The sequence below is a fragment of the Leptonychotes weddellii genome, chromosome 3, assembly GCF_054177405.1.
Source record: "Leptonychotes weddellii isolate Sample4059 chromosome 3, ASM5417740v2, whole genome shotgun sequence".
Lineage (NCBI taxonomy): Eukaryota > Metazoa > Chordata > Mammalia > Carnivora > Phocidae > Leptonychotes > Leptonychotes weddellii.
In genome coordinates, this window is record NC_138371.1 from 17,443,964 (window position 1) to 17,468,331 (window position 24,368).

The 24,368-nt window shown below is 56.1% G+C and overlaps 1 protein-coding gene and 1 long non-coding RNA gene across 10 annotated transcripts in view; one reads left to right on the forward strand and one right to left on the reverse strand.

Annotated features, from left to right (window-relative positions):
- The window catches only part of TNS1 (tensin 1), a 201,161-nt gene that overhangs the window by 8,236 nt on the left and 168,557 nt on the right, over positions 1-24,368 (forward strand). For 5 of the 9 annotated variants that reach the window (XM_081813623.1, XM_081813625.1, XM_081813629.1 and 2 more), the window contains exons 1-2: positions 11,578-11,684; positions 22,966-23,003. Coding sequence is in view for 4 of the 9 variants with exons in the window: in XM_081813627.1 (XP_081669753.1) it covers positions 22,434-22,551; positions 22,966-23,003 (156 nt within the window). In the remaining 5 variants the exon portion in view is untranslated. Of the gene's footprint in view, positions 1-11,569; positions 11,685-22,405; positions 22,552-22,965; positions 23,004-24,368 lie in introns of those variants that run through there. The other 4 variants (XM_081813624.1, XM_081813628.1, XM_081813626.1 and 1 more) reach the window with 2 other exon arrangements.
- LOC145720464 (uncharacterized) lies at positions 1,792-23,099 on the reverse strand. Its single transcript, XR_014143389.1, has 4 exons — positions 22,927-23,099; positions 15,170-15,253; positions 11,600-11,676; positions 1,792-5,040 (listed from the first exon to the last, which is right to left on the reverse strand). It is a non-coding gene; the product is annotated as an uncharacterized LOC145720464 (long non-coding RNA).

Here is a 24,368-nt window from a genome sequence, read left to right on the forward strand (position 1 = left end):
GAAGGCAGGGGCTGGGGGCCACATGATGAGGGTAAAAGTCTCCTGGGAGAGAGGGGGCGGGGAGAGTCCTGACCGCCGCAGGAGGGGTGGGGGCAGGGGCAGGAGATCCCTTCCTCAGAGGGGCTTCTCAGAGGTCTGGGCTGGGTGAAGGCATGCACAGGGGTCAGGAGGGCGAGGAAGTCATCCCTGGCTGAGGTTCATGTTGGTCTCAAAGAGAGTGATGGCTGGCTTGGGGGGAGGGGGCTCTGGGCCCAGGATCCAGATGTGGCCTTTCCTGCCCCTTTCCCTGTTCTGGCCAGTCCCCAGGCAAGCCCAGGCTGGGGGCAGCTGTGGGAGATCAGACTTGGGCAGCCAGGCATCCTTGGGGCAGTGAGGGGAAGGGTGGGAGAGGGGGCTGGAACGCGGGGGTTTGGGTGGAGCGTGGGGCTCGGGTGCAGGGGTGGGTCAGAATAGTAGACCGGGAGAGCCCGCAACGTCCTGCACAGAGGCTGCACCAGTGGTTTTCTGTGAAATGGGATCCTTGGCCAAGTTCATCTCTCTGGGCCCTTCCAGCGCCCTTGGACGAGCTCAGGAAGGCCTGCCTACAGTGCTGAGGATCGAGGTGGGCAGCGGGGGAGCCCTGCTGGGGGACAGATGGCAGTTAGATTTCCAGGGGTGACCGGCTCCTGTGGATGGGGGAAGGGCCACTTCGGCTCAGAGAGCGTGGGAAAAGTACTTCGCCTGGGCAGCCCTCAGTTTCCCCATGGGTGAAAGTAGGATAGTGAAGGGGAGCTGCTGAGAGGTAGGCATGAGTGCCCTGTCGACCTTACTGTCCTTTCTGAGAGTTGGGAGACGGTGCTGGTGACCAAAGGCAGGGGTGGATGCTGCCACTTTGGGGCCTCTAAATCCCTCCCCTGCCCTCTCTCCTGGTCCCTTCCCAGCCGTGTCCCTCCCGGCCCTGTGGGCCAGCCCCGTGGGCACTTGCCGGTGAGAGTGGGCTGGGCAGAGGGGATGGCCATTGCCGGGGGGCGGGGGCTAGAGTCTGGGGAAGTGTGGACTGGACAGAGGGCACAGTTCTGGCCCTGTCAGGGCTCCCACAGATGCCCAGGCAGCTCTACCAGCAACCTTCCTCTCTTCTGGGCAGGACTGGGGCGTATGTGGCGGGCAGTGGAAGGGTGGATGGCACCAGGTATGGAGAGGGAGCACAGAGGCCCTGGAGACCTTGCCAAGGGGGCTGCTTCTGCCTTGAGAGGCAGCTGGTGGTGGGAAGTGTGCGGACTTTGACACAAGACAGGGCTAGGTTAAAATCTTAGTTCCATTATTTACCAGATGGGCCTTGGGTAAAACAGTTCCCTTCCTGAGTCTCAATTTCCTGGTCTGTAAAGTGGGAATAAGAAAACACACCTTGTGTGATGGGGATGAGCACAGAGATAATGCATGTCAAAAGAACAGGTGCCCAGGCACACAGTAGGTGCTCAGTAGATGCTCGTCCTTCTGCCGCTCCGAAACCTCCTGCTTGGCTCGTGGGATCCCCTGAACCCAGATCTCATGTGCGGGGAGGATCTCCCTGGGATGGCTGTTGTGGGAGGGGGCCCCCGAGGCTCCTGACTGCCCCAGGACCGCCCAGGTATTCTGAGGCCAACAACTAGCTGGGTCTGCTGCCTCAGGGAGGTAAACTGAGGCATGGTCTGGAAGAGCTAGGTCTTGTGCCCCCGCGTGCGTGCATGCTTGTGTGTGTGGACGGAGAAAGGTACAGATGCTTCCTCTGAGCAGCAGTGTATCTGCAGTGCACGGCTTTCATAAGCTCGAGGAATAAAAATCACTTTATTAGTGGAGGAACATAGCTACATGTTATGCATAACTTGATTTTCTCATCAGATGCTCCTGTTATTACATATTCAAACATGGTTTATTTAGAAAATAATTACGTGCCCATTAATTGAGGCTCTTTGGTGTTGTGCCGATGGAGTTAGAGCTGCAGGCTCTTCCTTCCAGAAGGGCTCACTCTATTCCCGGGAACTGGGGAGGAGTTTATCAAGGGAGGTGGGGCTGAAAGAGCCACCCGGGGTGGGGGTGGGGTGGGCAAGTGCTTTGGCCCTGCCCTGAGGAAGCCATGTGGCCTCAGGCTGGGCACTCGACTTTTCTGGACCTCACAGAAGTGGAGAAAGTATTCTCAGAGGCCCCTTCCAGCTGCAGACAATGAAGCGTTCTTTTTTCTGGAGTGGTGTTCTTCCCAGTGCCAAGCGCACAGTTTTGTACAGAAGGGTCCTCATGAGCCCGCAGATTCTCAGGGCACAGTTTCTGCCACAGAGACCCCAGTCTGACCTCTTGGTCCTGAACTCGCTGGCTCTGGAGTTTTGTTTGCCTGTGAGGGCTGTGCCCACCCGGGGCCTCCTGATAAGTAGGGCTTGAGACCTAGGCTGGGCTACACGAGACTGACCGGAGTCTGAAATAAAACCCTCCTTTTGCAGAGGTTTTCAGAATGACGTTTGAGGCACAAGGTCAGGGACAAGTACCTCACTGTTCCTCTGCAGTGTTCAGAGGAAGTGCAGTGGGCTGGCTTTGATCCCGGCCCCGCCAGTTGCTAGCTGTGAGACCTTAGGCAAGTAGCTTCACATCTCTGTGCCTCAGTTTCCCCACCTACCTAGAGGGTCGTTCGGTTTTAAATGAGCTAATAGATGCATACATTTAGAATAGCATCTCTCACACACTCAGGGCTTAAGAAATGTTAGCTCTTACCGTCTGATGGCATGTTTTCAGAGCCACGAAGGAAGCCAGAGCAGAAGTAGAGACCGGGTTCTCCCGGTCCCCCATCAAGGGCTCTCCATCCTGAGAATCCTTCAGGGCAGGGTGTGCGGGGCCAGGAGAATCAGGAGAGTGATGCGAAGGCCTGAGAACAATCAGGGCCCTCCCCTGCAGGCAGGATGCACACGGTCAGAGCGTGGGCTCTGGAGCCAGCCTGTCTGGATACCACTTATTAGCTGTGTGCTCAGGCGAGTTACTTAGCCTCTCTGTGCCTTCCTTGTGTACAGTTCCTCAACTTCAACAGTTTCGTTTGAGATTCAGTGTGATTCTGTAAGGCGTGAACGGCAGGGACGAAGGTTCCAGTTTCCGGCCATGGTGAAGGGGACCCACAGAGGGGAAGGGGCCTGCCCAAGGCCCATGTGGCTTCTGGGTTCAGTGGTCCTAGACAGGGAAGGGTAGGCGCTGGCAGGGTGTTGGAGCTCTGGGTTGGGGGGGGAGCTGGGGGCCGGCAGTCCAGGGGTAGCGACTGGTGTCGGGGAAGTGCTGTGTGTGATGGAGACACCGTCCAGCCACTGGGCCACGCAGGCACCCACCCACCCGCTGCCCGTCCATCCATCTCACGGACGATTATGGGGTGCCTACTTTCTTCAAGAAGCTTGAAGGTCTTGGGCTAATGATTACAGTAAGGTGGGTGTTGCCAAGACGGAAGCTGTGGGGGCAGGTAAGGGGGGACCTCATCTGGACTGGAGGAGGGGGAGGTATTAGGAGAGGTATACTTCAATGCAGGGGTGAAGCTGAGAGCTCAGAAGTCCAAATGCAGCAGCTAAGGGTAACTGTGGATGGACAGGACTGGGGAAACTGCCAGGAGGTGACCTTTGGGCAGAGGGGCGCCGAGGATGGGACGGTCAGGGCCTCTGGCACACTGTCAGTGACATGGGAGTGCAGTGGCTAGGGACTTGGGACCCTGCCTCAGACAGACTTGGATTTGAACCTCTGTTCCATCCTGCCCTGCCTGTGTGTCCAGAGCAGGCTCCTCGGGCTCCTTGTCACTGTGAGCGGTCAGTGAGGGAATCTGGGCTAGCCCCTCGCCGTGGCACCGGCCCATGCATGGGCTCAGCCTGTCCCGTCTCTGAGCCCTGCCACCCCAGGAGATGACTCACTTTAGGGCACAAAAAGGGACCTGCGACTGGCTGCTCAGGCATGTGGGGACGTGGTGTATGAAGTTGCTGAGCAGGGGAGAGAGAAGCAAGCTGAAGGGGGAGATGATCCAGCTCCAGAAACTGAGTCTGGGACTGAGTCCTGGGCTCCCAAGCCCCCGTGTTCTCTGTCACAGGGCAGGAGCTCAGTCAGTGTGACCCCCTGCCCTCCTCCCTCCACGGAGAAGCGGGGCTACTCGGAGTCAGAGTTTCACCTCAGCTAGCACCTGTGGCTGGTGAAGGGGGTGACCCGTGTCCTCTCCCCAAGGGCAGGCCAGTGCGCGTGGGGTACAACCACACGTGGGGAAACTGAGGCCAGACAGCAAATCCACTCAGTTTGCTCCTTCAGACTTGTTTAGGGATCACATCGGTCCAGGGCACGGGGACATGGAACAGAAGGCCCGGCGGACCCGTGCCCCCTGTGCGCTAGTCTAGTGCACACAGGAGTGACAGATGACGTGGAATGCCTGGGGGCTGCTCACCGCGGGTCAGGCATTGTCTCAGAACAACTTGTGGGAGGTGACTATTACCAGCCCATTTAACCGATTAGTAAAGTGAGGCAGATGGGGCTAATCCACTTGCCTGGGGCCACCTCGCTAGCAAGGAAGGAGCAGGAACTCCGGATGGCATAGAGGGCTCCGAGGGGGCACCAGGAAAGTGCAACCAGGGGAGGAGGGGGTGCCTGGGGGTGGGGGGCGCTCAGCCCAAATGGAATCCTGAGGAAGTAAGCAGACAAATCCAAACTGAGGGACTTCATGCAAAACAGCCCAGAGTCTTCAAAAAAGGGAAATCAAAAGGTGGAGTAGTGTGTCTAGATGAAAGATGAAGGGAACCCAGCAAGGAAATGTAATGCAGGGTCCTGGTGGATCCTGAGTCCCAGAGCAAAACAAAACCGAAGACCCAGCTACAATGGATGTTAATGGGGCCAAAGGGGAAATTCGAATATGAACGAAATCTTAGAGAACAGTGCTGATGCCGGATTCCCTGCGTGTGATCATCACCGCTGGCTTTCTGTAGGGCCAGAGGCGGAGAAACAGCGCAGGCAAAAGCACAACATTAGCAAATGGTGAATCACGGTGATCGGAACATGCATGCTCATCTTTTCCAGCGCTTTCAAACCCTTCAGAATAAAAAAAGAAGACAGCTGTGGGGAGTCTATATTGAAGACAGTGTTGTGCGGGGGGAGGGTATCTGGGAAAATCTCCCTGAGGGGATGGGGTTTGAATGTGGCCCTCGAGGACCTATAGAAGCTTGGCAGGCTGAGAGGGGAGGAAGGGCATTCTGGGAAGGGGGAACAGCAGAGCAGAGGCTCAGAGGTGGACGCAGGGCAGCGAGCTGGGGAGCGGGGTGTGGGGTTTGAGATGGCAGGGTGGGCTGGGTATGGACTGAGGCTGCTTCCCCTGCTGGCTTGAGGGAGTGCACGTTTTGTCTTGGATGCATGGGTAGGCATGGAAGCATTTTGGGGTGAGTGGGGGTGTCAGTGACCCCATAGAGCTGTGCTCTTTAGAGGCTGCATTGAGGCTGTGCGGGGGAGGCGGGGCCCAGTGTCGGGGGCCCAGGAGGCTGTGGCAATAGCCGTGGGTAGAAGTGACAAGGCCTTCCATAGGGCAGAGGCCTCGGAATCAAAAAGCACAGGAGGGCTGAGAGTGTTCGGGAAGCAAAATTCAAAGTCTGGCAGCTAGTTGGACTGGAGGGTGGAGGGCTGGGAGGAGTTGGGGGTGACTCAGAGTTTTCCACTCAGGCGACCAAGAACACCATCAGGCCATTAGCTGGCTAGCAGATTGGGGGGGTGGCAGAGGTTAAGGAACTTTGGTGTGTCTGTGAAGGGAGGTGGGGTTGGGGGAAGCTTGCACTTGAGGTGACTGGGTCTCCCACATGCCAGCCTGTGGCTCCTTGGGGAGTCCGAGTCTTCACCACAGAAATGACAGGTGATACCGACCATCCTGGTGTCTCCACCCAAGAAGACAAGGCGTGGGGGTGTGGATGGCCAGAAGGCGGGGAGAGGGCTTGCTGACTCTCCAGGGCCTGCTTTTTGGTGACTTTCTTCCCCAAGGCTCACTGGCCCACAGACTTCTGCCCTCTGGCCACATCATCCGGGGCTCCTAGTGTGGGCACAGGGAGCCGAGTGGGAACAGGGCTGGGGGGAGTTTCTTGTGGAGGGGTCTGGAGGCCTGAGTTGGAGGACCCCTAGGGCTGTCAGTCCCCTTTCGCTCTCCATCCCCACCACACTCAGCCCCCATGGGGCAGGGAGGGACCAACAAACAGCATTCCCCCCCCCGCCCCCCCCCGCAGGGCCCAGGACTCCCGCCAAAGCTGTCCCAGCCAGATGTGCCACGCCCCTCTGGCTGGAACTATCTGGCAGGCAGGCTTGGCTGAATGGAGGGTGGGAAGGAGAGGATCCCCGAGGCCCAGGAAAGCCCTCTGATGCTGGGTGGGTGGGCTTGTCCCAGGGCTCGGGCTCTGGGCTTGGAGGGTGGGGAGGAATGACTTCCCGGCTAGGACCCCTTCCCTTCTCTGGACTCTGGCTCTTGAGGGAGGAGGGTGTTGGAGACACCAGGCAGCTCCCGCTATGGCTGTGCCTCCTCCCGCCCCCGCCCCGCCCCCGGGGCCCCCAGGTCCTCCAGGAGCTAATCCAGCTAGGAAGAGTGGGGGAGTGCTTTGTGAGGCTGTCTGGCACTTGTCAGGAAAAATGATGAGCATTGTCATAACAAGTGGTTACCCCCGAGCAGAGTTTGCATTCATGGGCTCATTCATATTCTCCGCCCATACCTGCAGAGTAATACTGGGTGAGGGCAGTGTAGGTTCTAGACCCCCAGGTTTCTTCTTCTTCTGGAATTTAACCTATGGTTGGTCGATGGGAAACTCTTGTACCCCCTTGCATCCAATCATGCATCCTTGTGGCTTCTGCCCCCAGAGTTTTGTTTTGCATTCAGTAACTTCATAGATCATGTCTGGTCCATTCCTACAATGATAGCCCCTCAAGATATTTGAAGATCTAAGGCTCACCCACCCTAGACTTTCTCCTCCTGCAAACTGGGACCTTCAGACCTCTGTGGGTGACTCTTTCAACAACATTGCCAGATACCCGTTTTATAGCCGGGCAAACCTATGTTGCAGAGGAGGTCACAGCCTAGGGCCACTTGCCTGGGGGTGCTGGCCTCCTCGCTCCCACGTGGGTCCCCCAGCCTCTCTTAGAGGGGTGATATCTCATGAGGCACCCCCCTCTGTAACCATGAGCATGTCCCACCCCCCAGTTCCTCCAGCCCTTTCATCTCAAACTGGCCCATTTGTTCCCCAGCTCTTTCTATACTCAGACTATCTTGTCCAAACCCATCATTTTCATTTGGGAACTGTGAGGCCCAGAGAAGGCCACTGGTGTTCTCAGGGTCACCAGCCTAGAGAGCTGGTCTCTAGACTCCCATCCCAGTGCTCCTTCAGCCAGAGAGCCAGAATGAGGTGGGGGAAGGGCAGGGCCTTGGCCCATAAGCTGCTTACAGAGGCCATGAGTGAGGCCAGAGAATGTATCTGAAACCCTGTTCCTGCTCCCCACGCCCGTGTGGGGAGAGAGTTTGTAAACTCACATTTATGAGTTTGGGCAGGCAGGGCAGGCAAGCCCAGGGCCCAGGGGAGAAGTCTGGGCGTTTGCTTGTCAGCCTAGAAGGCTCTGCCTGCTCCCCATCTGTTCACTGGGCAGCCAGGAGCCTCTTTTGGGAGATTCCACTGTTCCAACTATACTTTGGGGAGAAGGCCACCTTCCGTGGGCTTTGGGTGAAGAGCTGGATTTGGGGTATAGACGGAGAAGTCTAGAGGATAAGCTGGAATGGGAAGCTCAGCTTGACTCCACAGGGTGGGAGAGGCAGGCTTGGGGAGTGGCTGGAATAGGCCTGAGAAGTTTGGGCTTTAGGGCTTCCTACCTGCCTCCCCAGACAGGCCTTAAATTGAACCCCAAGTCCCCTTCCTGCACCTCCCCCCAGCCCAGGCCTGGGCTGCTGCAGTTGACTTTGGGCTGGGCCCCCTCCCTGGAATGTCTATGACAGAGATTATCTGGAAGGTTGCCCCGCCAGGGGCTGAGAAGGGCAAACAGGGGAGGTGAGACTTCAGAATGGAGGGGGCTCACCTGCCTCTCCTGGTAGGCTGGGGGACACTGAGTGAGGTCTAGTGCAGGACAGTGCCCTGCCCCGGCCCTGCCCTGGACCCCGCCCCCACCCTCAGTGGAAGCTGGAAGCACAGCTCTTAGAACACAACACTGGACTAGCAGGACCCAGGCCGTGCTGCCTGGTTTAGCCACCAGGGGAGCAGTGCTGGGCTCCCGGCTCAACGGCCCTCTGCTCTCTCCACCTCTGCCCTGGGCTTTGTCTCTGCTCCGTCCTGCCTCCCTGTCATCTCTGTCTGCCTGTCTCTTTGAATTTTGAGCCAGTCTCAGACTTCAGAAATGTTGCAAATACAGTGCAAAGAACTTGTTTTCCTGAGCTGTTTGCGAGCGAGTTGCTGACACAGTGCCCTACCACCCCTACATGCTTTCCTAATTTTCCTACGAGGACTTTCTCCTACCTAACCCAACCCAGCCATCAAAGTCAGGGACCTGACATTGACACATGGCTACCGTCTTGTCCTCAGACCCCACTGAGGTGCGGCCAGTTGTCCCGATGATGTCCTTTATGGTCATGGGAAGAATCCAGTTCCAAGTCAGCCCCTGCATTTGACTGTTGTATCTCTTTAGACTCCATTGGTCTGGAAATCTCAGTCTTTCCTTGGCTTCTGTGACCTTGTCACTTTTGATGATCACAAGCCATTTAATTAGTAGACTGTGCCTTGATTTGGGTTGGTCTGATGTTTCTTCATGATTAGATTCAGCTTGTGTCTCTTTGGCAGGAACATGGCAGACGTGGTGTCCTGTTCTCCAAGCATCCCCTCTGTGGTGCACAATTTCCATTCATTGCATTACTGGTCGTGTTTGCTTTGATCCTTTGATTAACGAGTAGTCTGCCAGGCAAAGTTACTTTCTTCCCTTTTGTAATTTAGAAGTGTGGCATGGCGAGGTGCTTTGAGATTTGTGAATCTTCTCTTTCTCATCACACTTTGAATTTTTTCACTTAGTTCACATATTGGCCTGGACTAATTTAAGCCACTACTATCATTCTGTATTATGATGCTCAAATCTGCCCAGGTTTAGCCTTTGGGGGCCCATTCGAGCTGGCGCCTCTGTCCTTTTGTCTGTCTGCTCCTTTGATTCTGTGGTTGCCTTTATAGTCTCTGTGTGCTTCTGTCTAATTTCGCTTATTCTCTGTGTGTGCTGGTTCGTCTCTGCCTTTATTTGCCTCTGCCTTATCTGGGTCTTCTTTTCTTCCTCTCTGACTCTGTTGCTTTTCTCCCTCTTTCTCTGTCTCTCTGTCTTTATCTGTGTCTGTCTCTCTGATTCTTTCTGTTTCTGTCTCTCTCTCTATCTCTCCCTCTCTATCTCTTTGCCTCTTTGTCTCTCTGGCTTTCTGTCTCTCTCTCATTCTGTCGGTTTTTCTCTCTGTGTCTCTTGTGGTTCAGCCTCTCTCTGCCCCAGACCACTGTAGTGTCTTCCGAGAGGAGTCCTGGACATGCTGGGTTTGTGGGAGGCTGCCTCCCTTCCTCCTCTGAACACACAAGTCGCCCCCTCCAGCCCCTGTCCCAGAGACTCTGGAGAAGGGTCCAAGGAGGGACACTTGGAAGAGAAGAACCCTTCCCCGGAACGGCAGGGTCTGTCATCAGCTGTGTCTCTGTGTGTGGCTATGTGTGTAGAGGGGGGTCAGGAAGCTCTGTGCCTGGGAGAGGGAGAGAGCGAGGGAGCGGCCAATGTCTGCACTCTGCTGGCCCCTGCTGCCGAAGCCGGGAAATGAATCGGGTTGGACGCCACGGTGAAGTACCTTGGAGAGGCGTGGTGCCTTCGAGCAGGGACAGCTTCCTGGGGTGTCCTCCAAACGGGGAGCTCCCCCAGCCTGTGCCTGGGCTGAGGGCCGCAGATGGGAGGAGGGGGTTCTAAGCCGTGTGGGGGCAGGGCTTTGCGGCTTAGAGTGCATTCCTGTACGTGGTTACCAAGGACAGACTGTCGGGGCTCGAGGGTGTGGGGCCCAACCTTGCGCTGTCCAGAGTGGGAAACCGAGGCCTGTGGTAGCGGTGGGCGGTGACTGGCCCAGGGGCTCACGGCCGGTCAGACCCAGAGAAGGCTTGGACCGCCCGCCCGCCTCTCATCTCATGTGTGTGGTGAGCTAGTTTTATTTATTTATTATTTATTTATTTATTTTTATTTAAAAAAATTTTTTTTAAAGATTTTATTTATTTGTTTGACAGAGAGAGACACAACGAGAGAGGGAACACAAGCAGGGGGAACAGCAGAGGGAGAGGGAGAAGCAGGCTCCCCGCTGAGCAGGGAGCCCGATGCGGGGCTCGAACCCAGGACCCCGGGATCATGACCTGAGCTGAAGGCAGACGCTTAACGACTGAGCCACCCAGGCGCCCCATAGTTTTAAAAAGGAGATTTAACAGACCAATATTTTCATAATGCAAAGTGATGTCATTGTAAATAAATAAATATTTATTTATAAATACTAGTATTTATAGTAATAAATAAAATAAAAATAAAATGGCAGAAGGCTTCTGGGCTGGGACTGGAGGTGGTAGTGAGGGGGTGAGGGGGAATGGGGGACACGTGGGTAAAAAGGCTAAGGACTATCACCAGTAGAACGGATAAAGGAAGCAGCTACTTTCACACATGGGCTACCACCCGCAGCGAAAAGAAAGAGCAGCTCTCCGGGCAGCCGTGTGGATGAATCCCATGGATGAACCCCGGGCGGCAGAAGCCGGACGCAGGGGTACAGTCTGCTCAGTGAAATTTCAGACTCTGGCAAGACGCATCTTTGCTGATAGAAGTCACAATAGTATTGGGGCGCCTGGGTGGCTCAGTTGGTTAAGCGTTTGACTTTTTTTTTTTTAAAGAGATTTTATTTATTTATTTGAGAGAGAGAGAGAGCACAGAGGGAGAATGAGAGGGAGGAGCAGACTCCCTGCTCAGCAGAGAGCCCGATGTGGGGCTCGATCCCAGGACCCCGAGATTATGACCTGAGCTGAAGGCAGATGCTTAACCGACTGAGCCCACCCAGGCGCCCCGTGTCTAACTTTTGATTTCGGCCCAGGGATTGAGATTGAGCCCCGCATCGAGCTCTGTGCTCAGCGCGGTCTGCTTGGGATTCTCTCTCTCTCTTTCTCTCCCTTTGCCCCTCCCCCTCTCGAAACCCCCATAAATAAAATAAATAAATAAAATCTTAAAAAAAAAAAAAAAGAAGTCACAATAGTATTTACCTTAGGGGGATATTGACTGGGATGGCCACGGGAGAGCCCTCTGGGGTGTGGTAACATGGTGTATGTGTGTAAAATTGTTATTGAGTAAGCCATTTAAAATCAGTGTCCCAGTGTGCTGACCCACCTAAGTGTCACAGTCTGGGTCACACTCAGCTCTCTTTCCTGGGGCACCTCCTCCCAGAAATGGGGGCTCAGGCCTGTCACCCCTGAAGGGGCTCTCACCTCTCGTTTTCCCCAGTCCTGGCCCACTTCTCCCCGAGTCCCCCCAGCTCCTTCCCCAGCCTTCTGCCCAGGCCTGATCACTGTGCCTCTCCCCCCAACAGCCAGAGGATCTGGAGGCCCCCAAGACTCACCACTTCAAGGTGAAGACCTTCAAGAAGGTGAAGCCCTGTGGTATCTGCCGTCAGGTCATCACCCGGGAGGGTTGCACCTGCAAAGGTGAGTAGCTGGTCAGGCTACGGGAGATGGGGAGCACGTCATGGTGGGAAGGAGGTGGCCTGGGACCTGGGCGGATGTCCTTGGGGTCCTGGCCTGGGGCCAGGTTCTCACGTGGGGGTCGATGCTGAGCACACCAGATGGCAAGCTCGTGGGTGTATATGGATGGTACATGATGACAGGTGGTGGGTGGCATGGAGATGGCATGTAGCTTGTGTGTGGATGATATGAAGAAGGCATGCGGATGGCATGTGGAAGGTGTACGGCTAGTGGTTTGTGGTGTGTGGATGGTCTGTGGTTGGCATGTACTGAGTGTGTGCGTGGCGTGTGGAGGGTGCATGAGTGGGGCGTGCTGGCCCGTGGATGTCATGGAGTTGGCATGTGGATGGGACGTGTGGAAGGTGAGTGGGTGCTGTGTGGCGGTCACGTGGATGACACGTGGAGGTCCTGTGATTGGCATGTGGAGGGCACGCGGAAAGTGTGTGGGTGGCATGTGACTGGCACTGGGAAAGACACCACATTTAGGGGTGAGTTTAAGAGGCCCCAGGTCAGACTGGAGGGAGGGCCTGGCGGCTGCTGGGCTTTTTCAATTACTATTCTCGTGTGCTTCTCACCTGGCCTGGGATTCGGCTGTCCCTGCTGCCAGAGAAGTCAGTGTCTTGGCCCAGGTCACACAGTAAAATCAGCAGGAGGCCCCTGCGCCTAATCTTGGTGGCTGACATCATCCCCCCACCCAGCTGTCCCACCAGATGCCTTCCTCTCCCCCGCCACGTCCCGTCAATCGCCAGGGCCCCCCAATATAGTTTGAGTCCCTGAGCTTCTCCACAGCCTATTCAGGCTGCTGGCTCCTCTCGCCTGGAGGGCTGACTGTAGATCCTTTTCCTCCTGACCCACCCCCTCCGATCCACCGTCTCACCAGCTCCCAGCGGGACTCCATGCACACCTAGTTCGGCCGTTCCCTGGGTACAGCCTTGGGAGTGCCCCTGCCCTCAAGACAGAGCACCGCCCCTTCCTGTGGCTGTGAGGCCCAGCCTCCACCCCTTGCCAGCTCTCTGACCCATCTACCCCTGTACCCCAAGTCCATACTCAGCCCGGCTGCACCCGGCTCGGCTCTCGAGTAGGCCAAGTGTGTCAAACATGCCAAAGGGACCGGGCTCTCTGTTGCCCTGGGCCTTGGCTCACGTGGCTCTACCTGGACTTCGCTCTCCTCCCCTCTCCCCTGCCGAAGTCTCAGTGGGTCTGGGAAGACAGCCTAGGGAGTAATCATCAAAGCACTCACATGGCTCTCCTGCAGTGCTCACAGCATGGCCGGGGAGGTGGGGTGGGGGTGGGGGGCGGCCTGTGTCACCCTCGCTTTACAGAGGAGGAAAGGAGGAAACTGGGGCGCAGAGTCATTAAGACTCTTGCTAAGGCACACAGCTGGCTGGGTCCCAGTGGGGCTGTCAGGGGGTGTGCTCTCTGGGGGAGGGAAGTCTTCCTAGACAAGGACTTTCAGCGGCATGATGGAGTGGGGAGTGGGTGTGGATGGGAGCGTGTGAGTGTGTCGAATGTGCGTGTGGAGGATATTCTAGGCACGTCCTGCTCTGGACAAAGGGTAGAGGTTAATTGTCCTTCACTGAAGAGCTGGGATACCCAGACGGAGTTTAGGCGGCCAACAGGGACTTCTGCAGTACCCATATCCGCCGCATGGTGTCACGCTCCTCCCAAGAGGTCTGGCTGGGACGGGTGGTGGGTCAGGGTGAGAGCTGGGAGGAGTCAGGCCCGAATTGCTGGGCGCACGGTCACTGCCCCACCTGACCCCGCCCCAGGAACCTGCTGAAGTTAGCCCCTGAGCCTTCCCCCAGTGCCTCCCTTCCTTCCCCAGTGTGCCTTCCCTTCACCCCAGTAACCACCAGAGGCAGCACAGGGGTGGGGTAGAAGGAAGTCCCAGCACTCACTGTGTGACCTTGGGCACATCTTTGGCCACATGTTCTGTGATGGTCTGTGGTCCTGGGTTCCCCAGTTGACCTGGCTCGAGGGCCTGGGTTGAGGAGGGGATGTGACCTCCTGGGAATGGAAGGCTCCCAAGGTGAGACACGGGTTTTCCCTGGTTCAGGGCCTGGCCCTGCCGGTGTGAACCAGAGTGGAGGTCATGTGGCCAGTGGGCTGTCGGGCTGGTTTGGCAGCTCTGAATGAGTTATTGAGAAGTGGGAAGAAAGCCAGGACTGAAGTCCAAAGGCACCACTAGGTGTCAGGACTGGGCCATGGAAGGGCTGGGGCGGGTGGAGGGGGGCAGCAAGGGAGGACTGAAGACTCCCAGCTCTATAGGCTATGGTGTGCCTTCTCAGCAAGATCGTCGGGGTCACCAGGCCTGAGGTCAGGGTTGGGGCCACTGGGCTTACTGGTGGGAGATGCAGCAATGAGCCAACTCTCTGTGCTTTGGAACCAGGAGGTGGCACGAGATGGAAAAATGCCCTTATCCATCCATCCATCCATCCATCCATCCATCCAGGGCCACCAGGTATGGGTTGTTGCTCCCTGGCAAAGGGGGTGATTGTGGACTAAAATCCAGGTCATATTTTGTTCGCTAAGCCCAGGGTTTGCTGTGCTCTCTGGCTCCTTTAACGGGCTTCAAGTCTGGGGTTACAGCATGGATACCCTCTGGATTTGTGGCTGGGGGGTAGGGGGGCAGGGTGTATGGAACATCAAGGCTGTGAATTCAGTCTCCACGGGGCTTGCAGTGCTGAGGGAATTCCTGCAGGCAGGGGCGGTGAGGACACTTTCCTAGATCTAGAGAAACTGGGCCACTTGTCTTTCTCCCTCCGTCTGACCTGCTCTGTAGCTCGGACAATTTTCTGCTCCCCGCCTTCCCGCATTTCACTGTTTAATGTAATGTGGCTGGAGGGGCAGGGTGGGAGACAGGGGTGGGGAGAGGAGTCAAAGAGCCCAGGGCCTGGTCTGGGAGACTCATAGATGGACCGTGCAGACAATGAACTAAGGTGGCGGGACATTCAGGTGTAAGTGTGACTGATAAACAGGCCAAGAGGTCCTGTGAGACAGCTACCAGTCTTCTCCTTCGCTGAGCCTGTCTCCTCCTGTGCCCCATGCAGTTAACAATAAACCCTGTCCTGCGTCCCTGGGGGGGGGTGGTGATTGTGAGGAACACGGAGTTTCTGTGTGTGGCTATAACACAAACACTAGTGTTAGGGACTAAGGCTCCGTGTGGGGGAGACGGACGGATGAGACAATGGGGGGAGAGGAGGCCCCGGGCCTTTGTTAGGGGTCCTATCTCTGGCCCTGCCACCCACAGGCTGTGTGACCTCAGATAAATCATATCTCCGCTCAGGACTCAGTTTCCTCAACTATGGAGGAGGGGCTGGACCAGTAATGCTCACCGAGGCCCAGACGCGGGTGCTGGGGGGGCGGTCTGGAAAACTCCCTTGTTGGAATCTGTAAAGGCTTGATAACTCGGCCAGTGGAGGCTGCCCCTTCACCTCCTGCATACACACGTGCATCCATCTGATGATCGTGAACTGAGCCCCCTCTGGGCTGGATGCGGTGCCAGGTACTGGTGCCAAGATCCAGCCCCTGACCTGGGAAGACAGACATACCATCAGACAGTCATAGAACATGGTGGCAAAGCTGACATAGAGGTGTGTGTGAAAGGTCATCTCTGACTGAGCAGAGATTTTCCGGTCAGGCTTCATCAGGGAAGGCATATGTAGTCTGGGTCTTGAGGGGTGTGTAAAAGTTCCTTCGTTCAAATAGTGGGTTTCCCACAGATTCTTCGGGTGGAGCTCTAGGGAGTCCAGAGCTTTGCCAAAGGGCCCTAGCCTTCTGCTACACTGAAACCCAAGGGAAGAAACCAGAATGCCAGATCAAGAGCTCAAGGGCTGCCATCTGGGTCTGGATTTGGGGGCTAGGCTTAGACTACTTCCCTTCTCAATGCCTCTGATCAGCCTGGAAGGTAGGGAAGTCGCCTGCAGTTTCCCCAGAGTGGGATGCGCTTGGGAAAGAGAATTAGGCTCTCAATGGGACAAAACTACCCAGAAGCCCTTACTGGTTGAATTTGGGGAAACCTTGTTTCAGGGAGCTCTTTGTCCTCTGTTACTTCACTGGGGATCCCAGCTTCTACCCTCTGTCTGAGGACCTTTTTGGAGTCAGCCTAGAAGAGTGGGAAGACCCTGGGTTCTAGTGCTGGCTTGCCATGGCCCAGCTGTGTGAGCTTGGGTGAGAAACTTAACCTTTCTGAGCCTGGCTTTCCCATTTCTCTAAAGGACGGATTGGACTAAGATCAGAGGCTCTAAACTGTCATCCAGAGGAACTGTAAGGTTTTTCTGGAGGTGATACAGGGGCCTGAGAAGGTAGGAAAAAGAAGAAACCTAAGGGGAAATGCTTGAGGGGTTGGGACGCTGGAAGCCTTGCCCACTTTAATCAGAACAGTTCTGGTTTTAGGAGTTAAATATATCAGGAGGCAGGGTGGATGGTGGTCTTGCACTTAGCCCCGACGTTCCAGATTCCTATCCCAGCTCTGCCCCTTACTAGTAAGAACTTGAGCAGAGTGTGTCGCCTGTACGAGCCTCAGGCACCTTTCCTTTAAAATGAGACACATAGCACACCTCCCCCCTCAGGTTTCTTTGGGGGTTAAATGAGATAATATGTATACATAAAGGGCGCAGAACAAGCTTTTAGTAAAAGTTAACCAAGATCACTGAGGTTCCACGTAAGAGTCCATCTGCATGAAAGTCTGAAAACCATTGGATGGGAACATCTAGAAGGTTTCCTCTTGCTTGAACTTCAGAGCCACACGCGCCCACGACCCCGGGCCATCCCCTGAGTTACCTTGTGTTACCTGAGGTACCCCAGAGAAACAGAACCAACAGGATGTATGGATGGATGGATAGATAGGTCGGTAGGTAGTTGATGGATGGATAGACAGATAGATAATTTATTTTAAGGAATTGGCTCATACAATTATAGAGGTTTGGCAAGTCCAAAATCTGTTGTCAGGCTGCAGACCCAGGGAAGAGTTGCAGTTCAAGTTCAAAACCAGTCTGCTGGCAGAGTCCCTTCTTGCTTGGGGAGATCAGTCTTTGTTTTATTCAGGCCTTCAACTGATTGGATGAGGCCCACCCACATTATGGAAGTTAATGTGCTTTACTCAAGTCTGTTGATTTAAATGTTAATCTTATCCCCAAAAACCCCTTCACAGAAACATCTAGAATCATGTTGAACAACTATCTGGGTATGATAGATAGTCTACCTGAGCTGACACATAATATAAACCATCACACACCTCCAAGCCAGGCCATGGAGATAAGCAGGGCAGGGAAGGGCCATGAGGTGGTGTGGGCAGGTGGGTGGCTGGGCCAGTCTGTCTGCCAGCTGGGGAGAGGAGCTGAGGCCCACTGCGGGTGTGGGCGGTTCCTGCTGGGGTCAGGTGCACACCGAGGCTATGTGCTCATTTTCTGAGCCGAGGCCAGGAGGAAAAGGCCATTTAGATCCCAACAATGTTAGCTTCCTGTGTTCCCGGGAGGGCAGGAAGCCACCTCAGGATAGAATCCCAGCAGCCCAATGAGGCGGGAGCTGGCTCAGGGCTGGGGTTGGGGGTGCAGTTTTCTACCCCAGCAGGTAATCTATGGACCCCGCCACACTATGGGGTTCTTAGCTCCACCACGGGCTGGGCCCTGCTGGGTGGGGGGCCGTGTTGACACCCATGGGCAGAGATGAGGCTCCTGGGGCTCCATTGAGCTTTGGTTTGGCAGGGTCCCTCCCCAGGGGGCTTCATCTTGCGGGGTCACTGGCTTACGAGGCCACTGCCTTCTGCGGGAGCTGGGGCAGGCCACGGTCCACTCAGGTGGGGTGGATCCTGGGATGTGTGTCTGGGGAGGACTCAAGCGCACAGCCCAGGAGGATGGGACGGCTGATGTTTTCCTGCCCATGTCCCCCCATGGTGAGGAGCTGTACCTTGTGGAGTGGACATCCCTGTCAACCGCAGGCTGGGTGTTTCCCCCCCAGTGTCCAGGATGCGTTCAAGGTTGGAACCTGGGCCTCCCCTCCTTTCTTTGTCGGAGGGAGGAAGAGGCAGGTGGTGACCGGGGGAGAGACCAGTGGGGTGCCACAGGCTCTCACAGCCGGGAGAGGGCTTGAGGACCATCTGTTCCGGGGCTCAGGGCTGATGCAGGCAAATGAGTGAGTCAGTGGGGCGTGATGGGGAGCAGAGAGTGGGAACGACTTGCTTCAGGTCACACAGCTGTATGATGGCACTCAGGACTAGAACCCGGTCTCCTGACCAGGAGATGGGGGTTCTCCGGTAGAATACCAGTAATACAGAATCAGACGATGCTGATACCAGCTACAGCTTTCTACAGAGCATGCTCAGGGCCAGCCACATATATGAAGTCAGTCAACTCTCACAACCCTGGGAAGGAGGTGTTACTATTGCGCCCATTTTATAGATGAGGAAACGGAGGCTCAGAGTGGCTACATAACTGGTCGTGGATCACAGAGCATGACCGGCATCTGAGCTGAGAGCCAGTCTCCGTGTAGCCAGGGAGGTAAGCGGGTAGATGGAGAGCAGGACCAGGCTGGGTAATAGGTGGTGTTTGTACTGAGGCACTCAGAAGGCACTGACCATGGTCCACATTGGCCCTCTCCCAGCAGGGGCTGGGGCTGAAAAGTGGAGCTCACCCACCCTCTCTTGTGTCCTTTCCATTGCCCCAGAACATCAGCTGCGGTCCCAGTGGTTTAGGCTGGGAAGAATTCTTCCAGTTTTAAATTTACGCCACATTTGTTTAGCCCCATCTGTAAGTCAGACCCTGTGCCTGGAGAAGGGGCAGGATACAAAGCTGCCAGGTTGAACAGGACCTCAGTGGGAGCACAGAGCAGGGAGTGATCATCTTTGAATGCCTGATTATTCAGGGAGGGGCATTTTGAAATGGGCCTTGGAGGATGTATATGAGTTCACCATTTCAGACCTACCAGATTCAATGTCCTTTTGGGGAGTTCAGTGTGGCAGATCTCTTTTGGGGCAGTGGCTGGAGGTGGGGGCAAGACCAGGCCAAGCAGGGCCTTGTAAGTGTGCTGAGGAGTTGGACAAGACAGTTCTAAGCAGGAGTGTAATGTGATCAGTTTGCACTTGAGAATGGTCTGTGGCTCTGGATTAAAGGGGGGGCAAGGCTGGAGGGGAGACAGGGCCCAGGGAAGGATAATTGGTCTGAACTGGTGCAGTGGTGGGGGGCTGGCAGGAAGGGGGAGATTTGACAGCCTCTTTGGAGTTACTTTCTGGGACAGGATGACTAATTGCTTGGTAGGGGAAGGAAAGGGAAGAAGGAATTCCAGAGACGAGCATGCCTGTACCCAGGGAGCAAGGAAGGACCGAGGAGATGGCCTCTGGCCTCAGCGCCCAGCATCAGCCTTTAGCCTCTTGCTTTCTGTGGGATCCTGGGCTCTGGTTTCTGTGTTGGTTATCTGTAGCTACATAACAAATTTGTCCCCAAACTTAGCAATTTACAACAGATATGAAATTATGATCTCACGTTGTTTCTGAGGGTCAGGGTTTCACGTGTGGCTTCACTGGGTGGTTTGGACCCCGGGTCTCCCGTGAGTCGTAGTGAAGACGTCAGCCGGGGTCATCGTCATCAGAGGGCCTGACAGGGACCGGAGGATCCACTTGCAAGGTGGTTCGGTCATGCATCTGCCAAGTTGGCGCTGGCTGTGGCAGGGGGCCTCAGCTATTCGTCACATGGCCCTCTCTATAGCGCTGCTTGGGTGTCCTCACGACGTGGTAACTGGCTTCCCCCAGAGCCAGTGATCCAAGAGACTGGGGCTGAAGCCACAATGCCTTTGATGACTGAGTCTCAGGAGTCACACACCAGCAGTTCTACAATATTCAGTGGGCCACGTAAGCCAGCCCTATTCACCGTGGGAATGGATGACAGGAAGGTGTGCATCCAGGAGGCAGGAAACATTGGCTGCCACAGTTCCCCTTTCTGGAGCACATTTGAACGTGCCATGCATCTGGGAAGTGGGAAGCCTGCAGAGTGGCATGCCCAAGTTTCACATGACAGTAGGGGGCCGGCCAGTTAGAGTAGGAAATACTGCCCCCTGGGGGAGACTGGAGAAGGGTGGCCAGACTGTGAGGGCCCCATCCCTGGAGGGATGGGGCCCTCAGCGCAAGAGGGCCTCCCTGGGGCTGGGCGCAGGTGCTCCTAAGGTGTAACGATCCACCAGCGGAGCTGCTGGGAACCTGCCACTTGAGTGGACTTTGCCGAGCTTTTGTCTTCTGGGCTGGGGGCCAGGGGCCGGCTTCGTCTGCTCCCCACTGGAGAGCTCTCAAGGGCACGCTCAGCATTCCAGCACACACGGAGCCCTCAGCTCGCTGTACTGCTGTTGCCCAATGCCCTCCATCCAGGGGCATTTGTTGGACGTCTGCCCACTGTGTGACAGGCAGGGCTGCCCTGTATGGTCAGGCAGGCCGTTTGCTGCCAAGGGCGCCTCCCCGAGAGAGCACTGGAAGCAGCCACGCTTTGCTCTCCAAACCATGCACCCAGGTACAGAGCTGGGTCCGCCTGGAGAAAGGGCACCTTCTTGCCATTTCCACAAAGACGCTGTATTCAGCTGTGTGGCCAAGGGGCTGGTCTGCCCAAAGGGTAAGACATTTTCTAATTTGCACAAAGCTGCTGTTTGGTGTTGGAGGCCTGGATCAGAAACTGTTCTCACTACTGGGGATTTGTGTGAATGAGACAGGCATGCTCCCTGCCTTCATGGGTCTAGTGTAGGGAGATATACTATTCATAAGTGAGCAGGAATTACCCATGTTGACTTCAGACTGTGAACTGTATTAAGAAGGAAATTATCAGGGTGCTGCTGAGAAAGAATATTGGAGGTGCCTAATGTCATTTGGGTGGTCAGGAAAAGCCTCTTTGAGGAGATAGATGGCTTTCAGTGGATTCTAGTAGTAGAAGAAGGATTTGGCTTGGTGAGCAATGGACAGCTAGGGTGAGGGAGAATGGTCCAGGCAGCCAGAACAGCAAGTGCAAAGGCCCTGAGGTAGGAAAGGATTTGGTGCATTCTGTGACCTGTCAGAAGTATGCAGTACGATACTTGAGGGAGATGGGGTCCTGGCTGTCATTGTGCTGTTGGTATCTTGACTGGGGTTGGGAGGCCCAGAGTGGACACTTAGGGAATGCCTTTTTGATGGATTATGAAATGTTGGGGGCAGGGTATGGCTCAGGGAAAGGCTGAGAGTGGGGTGGGAATGATTAAATGGGGGGTACACATAAACTCCAGGGGAGATCTTCAGTCAGGTCCAACTCCTCAATCATTTATTAAGCTTCTACTGTATGTACCAGGTACCAGGTATTGTGTAGTGAGAGAAAGAGAGAGAGAGAAGGAGAGAGAGGTCCTTCCTTTGAAGGAGCCCATAGCTGTAGGGACCAAGGTGGTGGGGGAAACGTGCTCTGTGCGGTGATACCTGCGAGGAGGTAGGGAACAGTGAGGGAAGCCTCCAGAGGAGAGGCCCAGGACTTGTTCCTGAAGGCTTGGGATTTGATTAGCAGAGGAAGGGGAAAGGTCCTTCTGTTTGGAGGTAGTGGCACAGTGGGACGCCTGCCTGGCTGGAATGGCCTTCCAAGCTCAGGCCACATGGCCTGAAGCTTTCTCAATTCCACATTCCAAGGCCAGGAAAGAAGGCATGGGGGTGGGGCTGGGGTGTCTGGAGGGGAGTTGCCATCCTGGGGTAGTGGGGGCGGGGTGGGGTGAGAGAGAAGCAGAAAGTCTAGACAGATGGGCATGACTTGACTCGAGTGGTCAGGGGTGGGTATGTCTTGGTGTGGCCAGGGGTGGAGAAGTCCCTGAGCTGGCCTGGGTGGCTGGTGGGGTCAGAAAAGCCTTGCTTAGCAACAGCTGAGTCACAGGTCTGAGCTGGGGCCAGGACAAGGTTCTGGGAGAACAAGGTCCCAGGCAGGGCCGATGGCCAAGGTCGCATCCCAGACTTCCATTCCTACAGACCAATCAGAAGCCTTAGTATGGAGAGCCCTCTTTTGCAGCTCTGGGCCTTCATCTGCGCCTCAGTCTCCCCTTTTGCATTCTGCTGAGAATCAGGTTGACTCAAAGCCAGAAAGGGGTTGGATGAACTATAGATCCAAGAGGCCAGTGCAGCTGGCTGTGGCCCAGGGCTGTGGCTTGCCAAGGCTTTGGGGTTGGGGCAGCTCTCCCCTGCCTCCCTGACCCCTGTTCTCTAACCAGTGCCCCTAACCCACCTGTCTCAGCAGCTAACAAGGTCAAGTCAGTGCAGAAGCTCAGCTCAGTAGACCCCCTCACCGCATCTGTGGGACCTGGTGGGAGGGGACCACCAGATCCCAGGGTGGAGGGCCCTGGGGGTGGGGCAGGCAGGGCTGGGACATTCCAGACTGAGGGAACCCCATAGGAAATTTGATTCCAGCTTCTGGTAGTGGGAGGGCAGATTTAAGTCTGCTGTGTGTGTGTGTGTGTGTGTGTGTGTGTGTGTGTGAGTTTCAAATGATGCACAAGAAGTTTGTGAGCCTGTGTAAACATCTATCCATGTGTCTGTGTCCAACGTCTGTGTCAGGCTGTACTCTGAGGGTGTCCTGTGAAAGTGTGTGTGTTGGTGCCCCTGAGTCAGAGGTTTCCCTCGGGCATAAGTGTGAATGTGTGCGAGGCTCTGTGTGTATTTATATGTGCATGTGTGCTTGTCTGGCCGAGTGAATGCGGATAGTGGTTATTGGTGAGTGTGTGTGTGTATGGGTGTAAATGTGTATGTGTGTGTGTACCGGTCCTCTCCTGGACGGTAAATCGGGTCTGTGTGTCTCTCTCTGGGGGAGAGGGAGCGTGATCATGGTTCCTGGGGTGCCGGCTGCCTGCCTGCCTGGTGTGTATGTAAGGGGAGAAGCCCCCCACACCCCATTCCTTGGCGCGGCTGCCACGCGGCCTGGGTCCCTCTGCCCCTGGCAAGGATCCAGCGGGGGAGTCGGTCCCCCCCGCCCCTCCCCCTGCCCCCCCCCCCCACCTTCCCGCGCCCGTCCCAGGGGCTTGGGCAATGAGGGCTCGGCGCCTCCCCGACCCGCGGGTCCGCAGTCCCGGGCGTTCCCGCCCCGCAGGCCCCGGGGAGCTGCGGCAGCCGCCCCCCTTCGCCCCCTCCTCCCTCCGTTCCTCCGTCCCTCCTTCCCTCCTTCCCTCCTTCCCTCCCGAGCGCGGAGTGCGGGCGGGGGTGGGAGGAGATTTCGCCCGAGTTTCCATTCCATACCTCGCGGCTAAACTTTCTTTCTGTGTCGCCCTCTCGCAGTCTGCAGTTTTTCCTGTCATCCGAAATGCCGGGCCAAGGTAAGGGGCCGCGGGCCGGCTGGCTCCGCGGGGGGCTCGGGGCGCGACCGGCTCGGGTCTGGGACGGGCGCGGGGGCGCCGGCGGGCCGGGGGCGGGGCCCGGGTCGTCCCCTGCCCCGCTCTTTGTTTATGCAAAGCTTCGGGGCCCGGGAGCGGGCTCGGGTCAAGGTGAAGGCGAGGGCCGGGGGTGGGGGGCCGCGGCGCGGGGTCTGGGCAGCTCCTGAAGTTGGCAGGCGGGGACCCGAGCTCCGAGGGAGGGGTCTTTGAAGGTATTTCCCTTAGTTGGGGGAGGGGGGCTGGTTGGGGGAATGGAGGAGGAGGGGGATGCATTTCAGTTATCCCGTGGGCCGCGCAGAGCCCTGGTTGGCCCAATTTGGGCAGTCTGGAAAAACTTGGGATGGGGGCAACGGCTGAAGGAGCCCGAGGGCGGGGAAAACGGGATAGGTGGGGAAGTGGGGATGAAGTCGGAGATCAGGGTTTCCCTGGGCATGGAACCTCCTGCAGGACCATCCCACTCTCTTTATTGGCCAGGTGGCACTTTGGTCCTCAGTTTCCCCATCAGTGTTTCAGGGCTGGTCTTGGTGAGAGGAAAACTGAGCAAGAAGGCCAGAGGGGCTGCTGGGTCCTGGTTGGCAGGGCTGGCTGGAGTCCTGCAGCATCCTCTCAGGCCTGGACAGAGGAGTGATGGATCAGGAGCCAGCTTCTTGGAGTACTGGATTATGATGGCTTATTTGGTAGGGGAGCTGTTCTGTCAGATGGGCTCAGCCCTCTGGAGGTGGAAATGCCCTGCCTTACCTGTCAGTCTGTGCCCCCACCCCATGATGGCTCACCTTCTCCTCGCCCTCTCACCCCACCTTTGCTGTTCACACGTGATCTTTCCAGAAGGAGTTCAGTGAATGGAAGAAGAGGGGAGGAAGTTTCAAAAGGATGCACTGAACAGTGGAGGCCCAGTATCTGGTGCATCTCATGCTCTGCTTCTTTATTTGCTGAATGACTTTGGGCAAGTCATGTAACCTCTCTGAGCCTCTGTTTCATCCTCAAGGGGATGGGAATAAGAAAAGGTTATTATGAAGATGAAATGGGATAATGTGTGTGCAAGTGCCCAGTACAGTGCCTGACATAGGTAGGTGCTCAAAAACGTAGTGATTGGTTATTATCAGTTGGTAGCTCCAAGAGCCAAGTATTATTCTGGAGAAGGGTGCTCATGGAGCAGACAGATCTGCGAGGGAATCCACTTCCTCCGGGTGACCGTGCTCAAGCCAAGTACGCAGCCTTGCTGGGGGCATCTCCCCATCGGTAAACTCCAGGTAGGAGTGTCCTCCTAGCAGAGGTGCAAAGGGCCTGGCTCACAAGCACACCTGGACA